Source organism: Caretta caretta, chromosome 15 (genome assembly GCF_965140235.1).
Source record: "Caretta caretta isolate rCarCar2 chromosome 15, rCarCar1.hap1, whole genome shotgun sequence".
In the NCBI taxonomy this organism is placed as follows: Eukaryota; Metazoa; Chordata; order Testudines; family Cheloniidae; genus Caretta; species Caretta caretta.
In genome coordinates, this window is record NC_134220.1 from 2,796,009 (window position 1) to 2,809,216 (window position 13,208).

General features: G+C 47.0%; 1 protein-coding gene across 3 annotated transcripts in view; it reads left to right on the forward strand.

Annotated features, from left to right (window-relative positions):
- Positions 1–3,044: 3,044 nt before the first annotated feature.
- Positions 3,045–13,208, forward strand: part of OSBP2 (oxysterol binding protein 2) — a 371,738-nt gene continuing 361,574 nt past the window's right edge. Inside the window, exon 1 of one of the 3 annotated variants that reach the window (XM_048822247.2) lies at positions 3,045–3,336. In XM_048822247.2, coding sequence (XP_048678204.1) covers positions 3,170–3,336 — 167 coding nt within the window. In that variant the 5' untranslated portion in view covers positions 3,045–3,169. The remainder of the gene's footprint in view (positions 3,337–13,208) is intronic. The other 2 variants (XM_048822244.2, XM_048822243.2) reach the window with 2 other exon arrangements.

Sequence of the window (13,208 nt, forward strand, 5' to 3'; positions counted from 1 at the left end):
CTCTCCAATTTATCCACATCCTTCTTGAAGTGTGGGGCCCAAAACTGGACACAGTACTCCAGATGAGGCCTCACCAATGTCGAATAGAGGGGAACGATCACGTCCCTCGATCTGCTCGCTATGCCCCTACTTATACATCCCAAAATGCCATTGGCCTTCTTGGCAACAAGGGCACACTGCTGACTCATATCCAGCTTCTCGTCCACTGTCACCCCTAGGTCCTTTTCCGCAGAACTGCTGAAGAGAAGGGCTATGTGTCACACTGCAGATTTCAGGGCAGTGCCATGGTGCAGGGTGCTGGTACTGGTGAGTTTCCTCACATACATTAGTAAGTGCATTTATCTGGATTGTCTAAATGCTGCATAGCAGCCCTAGGGACTGGAAAAGGCCATAAGCCTAATTTTCCAAGGCTGAGCATTGGTATCGTCCCACTGGTTTCATTTGGAGTTGTGTGTGCTGAGCCCTTCTGAAAACCAGGCCTGAAGAACAGCTCTGAGATTGATTGGTATTTCCTGGCCTCAGTCCTATGACCTCACCTGGGTCAAGATAACCAAAGCTTACACCCCATCACATGATCAGGGTCGGTTTCTACTGACTCCATTGGCTGCTGTTACAAGCACCCATGGTGTTTTTGTTTGTTTTGTTTTTTAATTACTGACCAAAATGTCAACCCTCCCGTTTCCCTCTACTACTGGGAATGAAGGCTTTAGATACGGGTTGGGAGTCCACCGGTAGCTTGGGAAAACTTGGCAGGTGTGTTCAACAGGGGCTAGGTGCCTAGGCAATTTCAAAAATCCCACTGGACATTTGTCTGCATCTTTAGGTGCCTAAATACCTTTCAAAACCTGGGCCTTAAAAAAATACCTCTATGTCTCAGTTTCCCCATCTGTTATATGGGATAATAATACTTCCCTGACTCACAGGAGCATTTTGAGGATAAATTAATTAATCTATTGTAGGTGCTGAAGTGGTATGGATACCAAAGGATCAACTGCATGGGTAAATCCATCAGGACTGTAATGGACTGCCTGGCTCAGACTGACCGGGGTAAATATAATACAATAAGTCTTAGCAACACCGAACTTGGACAAGTTTGAAAGGAAATGGGGCACAATAAGACACATAGCCTTACTCCCTATAGATGGCTTTATATCCGTTTGATATTATGATATGCGTATAGTGCCATCCTTGCTTAGATATAGATGTTACTGGAAAAAATTATGTATGTGCATTTTCTTGCCATATTTTTAATACATTTTTAATTTTAAAGAAAAATTATAAAGCGAGGGAAACAAAGGTGGAAAAATGAGAGACTGTGTTTCTACATTGTGAAGCTGGGGCATGTTACTGAAGGTGATGGATGTTAAGCACCAAGTTATTGTAAACGCTCAGTGGAGACAACTCTTGTAATTTAATCATTGTCCATTTATGTGTTTCTTGAAGCCCCAGCTCCTGGAGTCACATGATTACATGGGAATCTAGGTATGGGTATGTAAGTTTCTAGCCCTCCTAGCTGCAGATTAAGGCTTGACACATGAACCCTAATGCCTCAGAAGCCAGAAGCGAACATAAAATGTATTATTAAAATATAATATTATTTTTAAAGTTTTGTGGTTGTTAAGGCAATCTTCTGAGTTAAGTGATTATATGTGAGTCTCAGCTTTCATTTTAAAACAGGAGTCAATTTCTAGACCCTGTGGTTGCAGAGAAAAGCATGAAAAGATGACCCCAGTGCACCTTAAATGTCCAAAACCTAGAAGGCAAAGAACCAGAACCCCATGTTGATTATTTTTTAAAAATTACCTGACTTTAAAGCCAATGTTATTATTTTTTTGAAGCCTCACTCATGGTTTCTGATTGTGTGGGGCTAGCACTACTGGGTGATATAACTTTCCACTACAGGTTTTCTTGCCCCTTCCCCTGAGGCAGCAGGTCCAGGTCAGGGCACCAGGTTAGATGGACACTGATGTAGTTACACCAGGGCACATTTTTCTAATGCAGCCAGGGCCTATTGGCGGGTGCCAGGAGAAGGGATGGGGGTATAGAGACAGGCAGGCACTCGTACAGGCCCACCCTGAGAAAGGGCTATCTGAAGAGGGACGGGTCACCATCCAGCACGGCAAGGTCAGACCTTTGGCAGGCCTTGTATGGCACAGGCCCCATGGGCAGCAGGGCTGGGTGGGCAGGCAGCAGAGAATGCCTGGTGGAAAAGGGGCTCTGGCAGCAGCAGAGCTGATCGGGCCGCTAAAAGTCCCACTGGCCGCAGTGGCTGGCTACGTGCAGCTCCTGGAAGCGGCAGGCATGTCCTTCTGGCTCCCAGGTGCAGGGGCGGCCGGGGGGCTCAGCACGCTGCCCCCACCCCGAGTGCCAGCTCCCACTGACCAGGAATCGCAGCCCACGGGAGCCGTGGGGGCAGCGCCTGCAGACGGGGGCAGCATGCGCAGAGCAGCCTGGCCCCTCTGCCTAAGAGCCAGAGGGACGTGTCCCCGCTTCTGGGAGCCACCGGAGCTAAGCGCTGCCCCGAGCCCTCGCCCCAGCCCCAGCCCCAGCCCCTGCCCCTGCCCCTCCCCCTCCCCCTCCCGAACCCGAACCCGAACCCGAACCCGAACCCGAACCCGAACGCCCTCCCAGAGCCCACGCCCCCTGCCGGGGCAGCCAGGGACGGCGGGCAGGAAAACAAGGCCCCAGAGCAGGCACGCCCCCGCGCCAGCTCTGCTCGAGACAGGCCCCGCCCCTCTCTCCCCTGAGGCGCCCCGCCCCCTGCGGCATGGCCCCGCCCCACCTTTGGGGAGCCCTGTCCCACGCCACCCTACCCCCCCCTTCGAGGGGCCGCCCAGCCCGCACGTGCGGTTGCTAGCCCCGCCCTGCTCGGTCCCGGCCCCGCCCCTCTGCCGGGGAGCCCCGCGGAGCTCGAGCCCCGCCCGCCACGCTCACGCGTCGGGGGCGGGGCCGCCGCTGCCCGGTCACGTGAGCGCGGCGCCCCGCCCCCTGCCCTCGCCGGTGCCCCCGGCGGCCGGGCGGGGCGGGGCGGAGGCGCGGGGCCGGGCCTGTGGGGCGGGCGGCCGCTCGGTGCAGCGGCGGCTCCCGCGGGCTGGTCTCCATCCTCGGCGCCGTCCCCTGCCTGGCCTGCGGGAACCCGCCGGGCCCCGGCCGCCCCGCCGCGCCGGCCATGAGCGCGGGCAGCGAGCCGGGCAGGGGCGGCGGGGCCGGGCTGGGGGCCCCGGCCGCCCCCGGCCCCGACACCTACAAGGGCTGGCTCTTCAAATGGACCAACTACCTGAAGGGCTACCAGCGCCGCTGGTTCGTGCTCAGCAACGGGCTGCTCAGCTACTACAGGTACCGGGGGGCCCGGGGGCCTGTCTGGGGGTGCTGTCCTGGGGGGTGCATGGGGAGCGGGGGGTGGTCCAACTTCTGTAGGTATGGGGGGGCTCCCTGGGGGGTCAGGCTACTACAGGGACTGGGCGGCTACGCCCGGAGGGGCGGCTACTATAGGGATGGGGGACCTATTGGGGGGTGGCTACTACAGATGCCGGGGGTGTAGCTGGGAGGGGCCTGGGTACTACAGGTAATGGGGGGGCTACCCTGAGGGGGTACATGGGGACTGCGGGGTGGTCCGGCTACGACAGGGACTGGGGGATGGCTGGGCGTAGCCTGGCTATTACAGGGATGGGGGGCCTGTGGCCTGGGGGGGCTTCCTTGGGGATACAGGTTTCAGAGTAGCAGCTGTGTTAGTCTGTATTCGCAAAAAGAAAAGGAGGACTTGTGGCACCTTAGAGACTAACCAATTTATTTGAGCATGAGCTTTCGTGAGCCACAGCTCACTTCATCAGATGTATGTCTGTCGCTCACGAAAGCTCATGCTCAAATAAATTGGTTAGTCTCTAAGGTGCCACAAGTCCTCCTTTTCTTCTTGGGGATACAGAGACTGGGGAGATGACACGGCTACTGCAAGGATGGGGGACAGCTTTTGCTTGGGCCAGTGGCTTGGGCACAGGGGGGTGGGGGGCAGCCCAGCTACTGGGGTGGGGGAGAAGTGACTTACTGGGGGACTACTACAGGGACCCAGAGTGGGCTGGCCTGGCTCCCCTGGGTGGGGAGGGGGTAACTACTACAGGGATGGGGTGTGGGAACAGGGACCTGTGGGGTGGCCCGGGTACTGTGGGGAGAGGAGCAGGTTGATACTTTCCTACACACACACTAATTCTACAGGTGGACATGCACTAGACACTTTGTAGGGATCAAACCTGCAGTGTCCAAGGCATGATGAACTGGATCTTAAGCTCGCTTCTGTTTGCTTCTGTGAAGCTGAGCATATAGTGGTTTATTTTGCTATTGCATGGGAGTCTGGTGTGAGGAACTAGGTGATGTTCTCTTGCAATACATTCACCTCAAAATGCAGACTACTACAGCATACATACACAGAGTACTGTGAAAATATATTGTACAGTGCATAGGTTTACACATGCCCTGCAGCCCATAGTTCCCAGTGCATCCCTACGTATAGTGTGCATACTCATGGCACGCTACACATATATATATATACACACACACAGGCCAAGATATTCAAACAAGGAGGCTAAATTTAGCCTCTAAGTCCATATTTAAGCAACTACATTTGCAGTTGTGCTAAGCATCTAGCACTTCCCAGTGAAGTGAGTTCATGCTATTAGGTGCTCAGCACTCTTGAAAATCAGGCCACTTATTTAGGTGCCTAAATATGGTTTTAGGAGCCTAAAATTAGCCTCCTAGGTTTTAGAATACTGGCCAGACTGTGTACAAAGACTGTGAATCACGTGGCCCACAATATATATCCTACTCCTGAGGGAATTCTGCGCACAATATTTTAAAATTTTGCAAAATTTGCGTATTTTATTTCACAATAAATAAATATGAAGGCTCAAACACGGCAGTGGGGCGCACAGGCTACTGGCTGCATATAGGGAGACCATCCTGCAGCACTCCCCTCAGCCCTACAGGACAAAGACTTGGCGGTGAGGCTTACACCAACCCTGACACAGTGCAAGGGCCAGGCCTGCCCCAGAAACACCATGGAGCCCTTCCCCTCCATGCCAGGTGCATCTAGATAGCAAGCAAGAGGGTCAGAGTCTTGCACGCACACCCAGCCTTGTCCCCCGATCCAGGTGTGGGACCGACAGGCTCAGCCTGGTAGGATCCAAGTGTGGAGGGGCTTAGTGTGTGTGTGGGGGATCCAGGTGTGGGGTAAGAGGGTTCTGTGTGGAGCAGTCTGGGTGTGGGGAGGCTCCAGATGCAGGGGGTGAGGCTCGGTGGAGTAGGGGTTTGAGTGCTGGGGGCTCGGTGGGGTGGGCTCTGCATGCAGGGAGATGAGGCTAGGTGTGGAGGTCAGTGCGGTCTGGATGCAGAGGGGTTGGCCAGATGGGGGAACCATTCCCCATACAGTGTCCCCTCCCCCTGCAGCTGAGGAGTGATGGGGACAGGGAGCGGAGGGGAGTGCAAAGCTTCCCGCAGCTGGGGTTGGTTTCTGGGCATAGGTCTGACCTGCTCTTTACAGGGAAAGAGGAAGTCCTATTCTTGTCAGCCCATCTGGGACTAGCAAATGAGCCCAGCACAGAGAGGAGCCACTGTCCGGGGCTTCCCCAGCCCCACCCCCACTGCGGTGATTTACCTGTCTGCTGGTCTGCTCCAGGCACCCAAAATGATGCACCCATGCTTCTTGGGAGTGGTGCATGACCGCTCTTGCTGGCTCCCTTTGCTTCACTGTCAGAAGTCATTTTTCTGTAGGGAAGCAGAATTCATGTTCCACACAGATTTACTTGCAAGTGTGCAGTGGTGCAGAGTTCCTCAAGGAGTAATATACACAACGAATTACACGAGGCAGTACTTTCGCTAGAGACATGCTCTCTTCTTAGTCTGGTCTGCAGGACTGTAATGGGCTGGTGTAATTGCTGAGAGTGCCCAACTAAGGTTTGGGCTAGTCAGTGGGGTGATTCAATTGATATTTACCTTGAAAAAGCTTTTAAATTGTTCAGGCCAACTGTTTCTTCAAACAGGGTTTGGCTAATCAGTGGGGGAACAGGGCCAAACTGTTTAAGCACAGTTCAGAACTGTTCTAACCTAGGTACAACACTGGAACACTGTTCTCATATTGTTTTTCACATGGTTAAGTTCAGTCCACACTGGTCATTGTTTAGTTAGCTTTAACCAGTTTAAAATAGTATTTTAAAGTGTGGTATGGTCAGAAAAGTGATGTAAATAGTAATAGCTACTTGTTTTTAAAAAAAGTTTTTTTCCTAAGTCATCTCAGCTGCGAAATGGGCAGCTGGAGTGGATTCACGATCTAGAATCGTCAACAGACCTGTTAAGTTCTGAGTGCAGTATCTTCATTTCTTGTGATGGTGCATACAGGAGCTAGGAAGAACACAACTTGACTTTCCTAGGTTGAATTTGCAGAGTTGGCAGTTGGAAACTTGTAAATTGAGCATATTTGTTATGGAGTAATCGATATTGAATCCCTGATGCCATCTGTAGTCACTTTTCAGTGTATAACTGTGTTTAAGCTGAGTATTGTATATAAAGAATGTAGCCGGTATCATTAATGCTTTTTTTTTCTTAGCATTTCTCTCAGTTTGGGGCAGTGAAAATAGTCTAGTCATTCTCTTCTGGTTCTTGGGCATTAATACAGGGCTGAGGTTTTTGGGTCGCAAACATTGCAAGTGAATATTTTAAATCAAGACAAAAGCTCACACACTCTTTTTTTCAGAAGAGAGCACTTCTATTAACGTTTTTTGTTAAACGTTTTAACCAGACCTTTACCTATACTGGCAAGAAGCTAGTGCACCCGCAGTTGCTCTCTTGTAGAGACAAGCTGGCACCTCCTGCTTTAGGCCTTCTCCAAGTTGTACTTATTGACTTCTAAAAGTTCTGCATTCACACTGTAATGAAAATAAAGGAAAAGTTTGTATTTCTTTAAATCCTCTGTGTATTTCAGAGGCCAGTCTTGGATTCAACAGTTGGGGCCAGTTTGATGATCATAGAATCATAGAATATCAGGGTTGGAAGGGACCTCAGGAGGTCATCTAGTCCAACCCCCTGTTCAAAGCAGTACCAACCCCAACTAAATCATCCCAGCCAGGGCTTTGTCAAGCCTGACCTTAAAAACCTCTAAGGAAGGAGATTCCACCACCTCCCTAGGTAACGCATTCCAGTGCTTCACCACTCTCCTTGTGAAAGTTTTTCCTGATATCCAACCTAAACCTCCCCCACTGCAACGTGAGACCATTACTCCTTGTTCTATCATCTGGTATCACTGAACAGTCTAGATCCATCCTCTTTGGAACCCCCCTTTCAGCTGAAAGCAGCTAGCAAATCCATCCTCATTTTTCTCTTCTGCAGACTAAATAATCCCAGTTCCCTCAGCCTCTCCTCATAAGTCATGTGCTCCAGCCCCCTAATAATTTTTGTTGCCCTCCGCTGAACTCTCTCCAATTTTTCCACATCCTTCTTGTAGCGTGGGGCCCAAAACTGGACACAGTACTCCAGATGAGGCCTCACCAGTGCCGAATACAGGGGAATGATCATTAATAACTTCAGTAGTCAAAGCTGGAGATTAACATTACTACTTCCCGGTCATTAGGCAAAAGTTACATTTTCCTGAGGTGCAGTGTTTGAGAGAAGGAAGCAAAAGTATATATGTCTGGAAACTAACAGGAAGAAAAGGAGTACTTGTGGCATCTTAGAGACTTACCAATTTATTTGAGCATAAGCTTTCGTGAGCTACAGCTCACTTCATCAGATGCATACTGTGGAAAGTGTAGAAGATCTTCTTATACACACAAAGAATGAAAAAATACCTTCCCCCACCCCACTGTCCTGCTGGTAATAGCTTATCTAAAGTGACCACTCTCCTTACAATGTGTATGATAATCAAGGTGGACCATTTCCAGCACAAATCCAGGGTTTAACAAGAACGTCTGGGGGGTGGGGTGGAGGGGTAGAAAAAAACAAGGGGAAATAGGTTACCTTGCATAATGACTTAGCCACTCCCAGTCTCTATTCAAGCCTAAGTTAATTGTATCCAATTTGCAAATGAATTCCAATTCAGCAGTCTCTCACTGGAGTCTGGATTTGAAGTTTTTTTGTTGTAATATCGCAACTTTCATGTCTGTAATCGCGTGACCAGAGAGTTTGAAATGTTCTCCGACTGGTTTATGAATGTTCTAATTCTTGACATCTGATTTGTGTCCATTTATTCTTTTACGTAGAGACTGTCCAGTTTGGCCAATGTACATGGCAGAGGGGCATTGCTGGCACATGATGGCATATATCACATTGGTGGATGTGCAGGTGAACAAGCCTCTGATAGTGTGGCTGATGTTATTAGGCCCTGTGATGGTGTCCCCTGAATAGATATGTGGGCACAGCTGGCAACGGGCTTTGTTGCAAGGATAGGTTCCTGGGTTATTGGTTCTGTTATGTGGTATGTGGTTGCTGGTGAGTATTTGCTTCAGGCTGGGGGGCTGTCTGTAGGCAAGGACTGGCCTGTGAGCTCCTTCCCTACTTCCATACGGGTATGGACGTTCCTATAGGAGTCACTGATGATGTTGATCATGTGCTGGTCCAGGCCCCTTTCCCGCAGCACCCACATGTTGTGATCGTGTGATACTGAGTCAAAAGCTTTGGCTATATCTATAAACACGACGCCCAGGGGCTTTTTTTCTTTTTTGGCTTGCTTGGTGATGAGGTGGAGAACCTTTAAGTTCTCAGCAGCCAGGTGCCGCAATGAACCCCCTTTGCCTCGCATTCAATGGGCACGCTTTAGCCAGCCTGTTTGTCAGTATTATTGAAAATAGCCGCAGCACAATGGATCCGATGGTAAGAGGTCTCCAATTCCCTAGTTCCTTCAGTGCCTCTGGGTCCATTGTTTTCGGGATCAGTAAGGATCTGCAGTCCTTAATACCGTCAGGTATGACACCTGTAACCATCCATGCGTTGAATAACCCTGCCAGTGTATCGCCCTCTGGATCCACCCGGACCAGATCTCTCAAGGAGACAGGCCAGTCCTCGCCTACAGACAGCCCCCCAATCTAAAGCAAATACTCACCAGCAACCACATACCACACAAACTGGACAGTCTCTACGTAAAAGAATAAATGGACACAAATCAGATGTCAAGAATTATAACATTCATAAACCAGTTGGAGAACACTTCAATCTCTCTGGTCACGCGATTACAGACATGAAAGTTGCGATATTACAACAAAAAAACTTCAAATCCAGACTCCAGCGAGAGACTGTTGAATTGGAATTCATTTGCAAATTGGATACAATTAACTTATGCTTGAATAGAGACTGGGAGAGACTAAGTCATTATGCAAGGTAACCTATCCCCCTCCCGCCCCCCGACGTTCTTGTTAAACCCTGTATTTGTACTGGAAATGGCCCAACTTGATTATCATACACATTGTAAGGAGAGTGATCACTTTAGATAAGCTATTACCAGCAGGAGAGTGGGGTGGGGGGAGGTATTTTTTCATGCTTTGTGTGTATAAAAAGATCTTCTACACTTTCCACAGTATGCATCCGATGAAGTGAGCTGTAGCTCACGAAAGCTCATGCTCAAATAAATTGGTTAGTCTCTAAGGTGCCACAAGTACTCCTTTTCTTTTTGCGAATACAGACTAACACGGCTGTTACTCTGAAACCTAAAATAACAGGGATATCAGCAAAACATTAACAGTAATAAAATTAAATTTTTATTAGTAGCACTCACAAGTCAGTTCCATTTTTTGTTCTAGCTAATTCTAAGTTACTATACACTTACGTTTATATTTAAAAATGTGATCCATATTGACTTTTGAATTCAAATATTTTAGGCTATCTAAGTTTAATTACAGGTTTCGGAGTAGCAGCTGTGTTAGTCTGTATCTGCAAAAAGAAAAGGAGTACTTGTGGCACCTTAGAGACTGACAAATTTATTTGAGCATAAGCTTTCGTGAGCTACAGCTCACTTCATCGGATGCATTCGATGTACTCCTTTTCTTTTTGTAAATTTAATTAGTACACTTGGATATTTCAGAAAGGAAAGAGGATTTGGTTGGATTTAGGAACGACAGTAATACAATAAACCTACCTTTCTGTCGGAAGAAAAGTTGTTATAACATCTAGACAAGATTTTTAAAGTTACCATCTTCCTTTGTATTCTGTTGTGTTTCTGATTATTTTAAATGCAGAATATAACTTGTTTCTTCACCACTGAGTACCACATCTAAATGCTAGGTATTATGACCAAAACTTATGGCTTCTCACAAGAGAACTAATAACTGCTGTGCATCATATACCTTCTGAGGTAGATCTGATAGGGATATTAACTGTATAAATTTTGTACAGTTCTATGTCTTGACTGCTCATGGGTTTGAAATTTTGCTTGAGATTCAAAGGACCGCATTTATTGTTGCCTTCATAAATTATATTTGTGGTGATTAGTTTTAGTCACCCTGTTTTCTAAGGAACCTTGTTTTGGCAACGTTGGGAGAAATTGGAACTGTTTAACTATATTAAAGATGACCAAAATGTGTTATATGAAATACATAAATCCTTAAGATCCCAAACACCAACTGCGAGGTTAGACTTAAATTATGACTACCCTTTAAAGGCAAATTGAAAGCTGCTTTTCTGCAAGACCTGAGGTCATACCAATGAGGAGAACACTGTGATATTCTTATTTTTTATAATTTTGGGGGGAATTTCATCCTATTTCATTTTAGCCCTCATGGGACAGTAGCAACAGGAGCTGCTGCTGTGTTGGGTGAGTCTTGGTTTGTTCAGGTTTCTTGTATTTGTGAAAAACATTGGGCTCTACTGGTACCGTGTGTGATGGGTTCGGTCACAGGGATCCCATTGGGACTGTCACCTGATGTGCTGAAATTACCTCTGAGCCTGTTTTCCCTGCCAGCTCGGGAGTCCAGAACCCTGCCTTGTTGAGCCAGACACGCTAGCCTGCTGCAACACAGACTCAGGGTCTGGGTCACACCCCCAAAGCTTGCAGACTTTAACCAAAAACAGCTCAGCAGGTTACCTCTCCAGCACCCAGACACCCAGTTCTCAATGGGATCTAAACCCCAAATAAATCCATTTCACTCTGTATAAAGCTTACACAGGGTAAACTCATAAATTGTCTGCCCTCTATAACACTGAGAGAGAGATGCACAGCTGTTTGCTCCCCCAGGTATTAATCACTTACTCTGGGTTCATTAATAAACAAAAGTGATTTTATTAAGTGTAAAAAGTAGGATTTAAGTGGTTTCAAATAATAACAGACAGAGCAAAGTAAGTCACAAAGCAAAATAAAACAAAACACACAAGTCTAAGCCTAATACATTAAGAAATTAGTTACAGGTAATATCTCACCCACAGAGATGTTCCAATAAGCTTCTTTCACAGACTAGACTCCTTCCTAATCTGGGCCCAATCCTTTTCCCTGGTACAGTCCTTGTTAGTTCCAGCAGACATCTCCGGTGGTAAGCAGGGGTTTTCTCATGACTGGCAGCCCCCTTTGTCCTGCTTCACCCCCTTTTATAGCTTTGGCACAAGGCAGGAATCTTTTGTGTCTCTGGGTCTCCACCCCTCCTTCTAAATGGAAAAGTACCAGATTTAAGATGGATTTCATTATCTGGTGACATGGTCACATATCCTGTGAGACCCCGCCTCCATTCTTCCTGGGCTGGCCCACACATACACAGGAAGGTTTATAAGTAAACAGAGCCATTTACAGTTCATTGATTCTGAAGCACCCTTAAGGGCTTCCGCATCATATGGTTTACATCAGTAGTACAAGTTTATATCTTATTCTCCTAACTCGAGACATAGAAATAATACATGCAAACAAATAGGATGAACACACTCAGTAGGTTATAAGCTTTGTAATGATACCATACAAGGGGTATTTAGCATGAAGCATAGTCCAGTCATGTCATATTCATAAGCATATTTCCATAAAGCATACAGAGTGCAACATCGCAGGGTGTTCTGTTTCCTCTGCTACAACTGACATCATTTAGCTATTTGGGAGCATCATGCCTTACGCAGCATTAGCTGTTAGTGATGTCATCAGGGTTGGAAGAGAAATCAGAACCCTGGGGTCCTGAACTTGGATCTTGGCAGGTAATAAGCCTTCCAGTTGCATTTAAAGTGATTCTTGCATTCTAAAATGATTAGCCTTGAGTCTAGCTAAATGAGTAGGATGCAAAAATATATAAAAAGAAACATTTCAGTTCATCTTCAGATAACCAAACTAATGTATTCCTAAACTGCTGAAAAGGCTTCTCTGTTTCAATCTAGAGTAAATTTGGTCTGGTCAAGTCATACAACCCTTGAAAGCAGAGCAATAAAAACTGATAATCAGTAAGTGCCTTGTGTTCTGACAGGGTTACCTATTCCTAGCTTTCTAGGCCTACCCCTGTATTTGGGTAACAGTTTCAGTTCATCAATAACTGTTTTTGAAACATTGTAGGTTTTCATTGTTCTCAAATTAAGATGGTTAAGAATACTTTTTTATGTTCTTAAAAAAATGAAAATCTGAGCAGTTCATTTTGCTGTGTGTATAAAAGGTGATTGGAGATATTCATCTTGTGGTGCTTATAAGCAGTGCAGGAGTGCAGTCTCTCATGGCTGTTGCGAAAATGTGTAGAAAAGTTTTATTATGCAGTCGTGGAGTTGCTGACTTCAGACATGCATAATTAACCACTGAACCAACTTTGTCATACTTGGATTCAAAGAGGACTGAGTGTTTGACTCAGCTGAGTTATGAGTGTAAAAACTTGGGCCAGAACATACTGGAATGTGTCTTCATTCTTGTAACTGGAATTTCTAAGCGAAGCATAGCTGATGCTTTTTTGAAAACATCATCTTTGAACTGAGGCCAAGCCTAGAAACTTCAGTCCAAAAGAACTGAGGAAGTTAGAAGAAGTTATAGTGCTAGTTAGAACTCAGCCATCATTGTAGCAGTCTCCGCCAGCAATCACTGCAATGAATTTACATCATCTCAGATAAAATATGTGCTACTTTAATGGTTCTTTATACAGCTTTAGGGTAGTAGGTAGGAGAGGAGTAACCCCAAATGATTGAGTCTGGGTTGACTTTGATTTTGTGTATCGTTCATTATTCTCCTACTTATTCAAAACCTGCGGGTGTTTGTTCCTGTTCGAGCTGCATTTTAAAGTGACTCTGAAAAG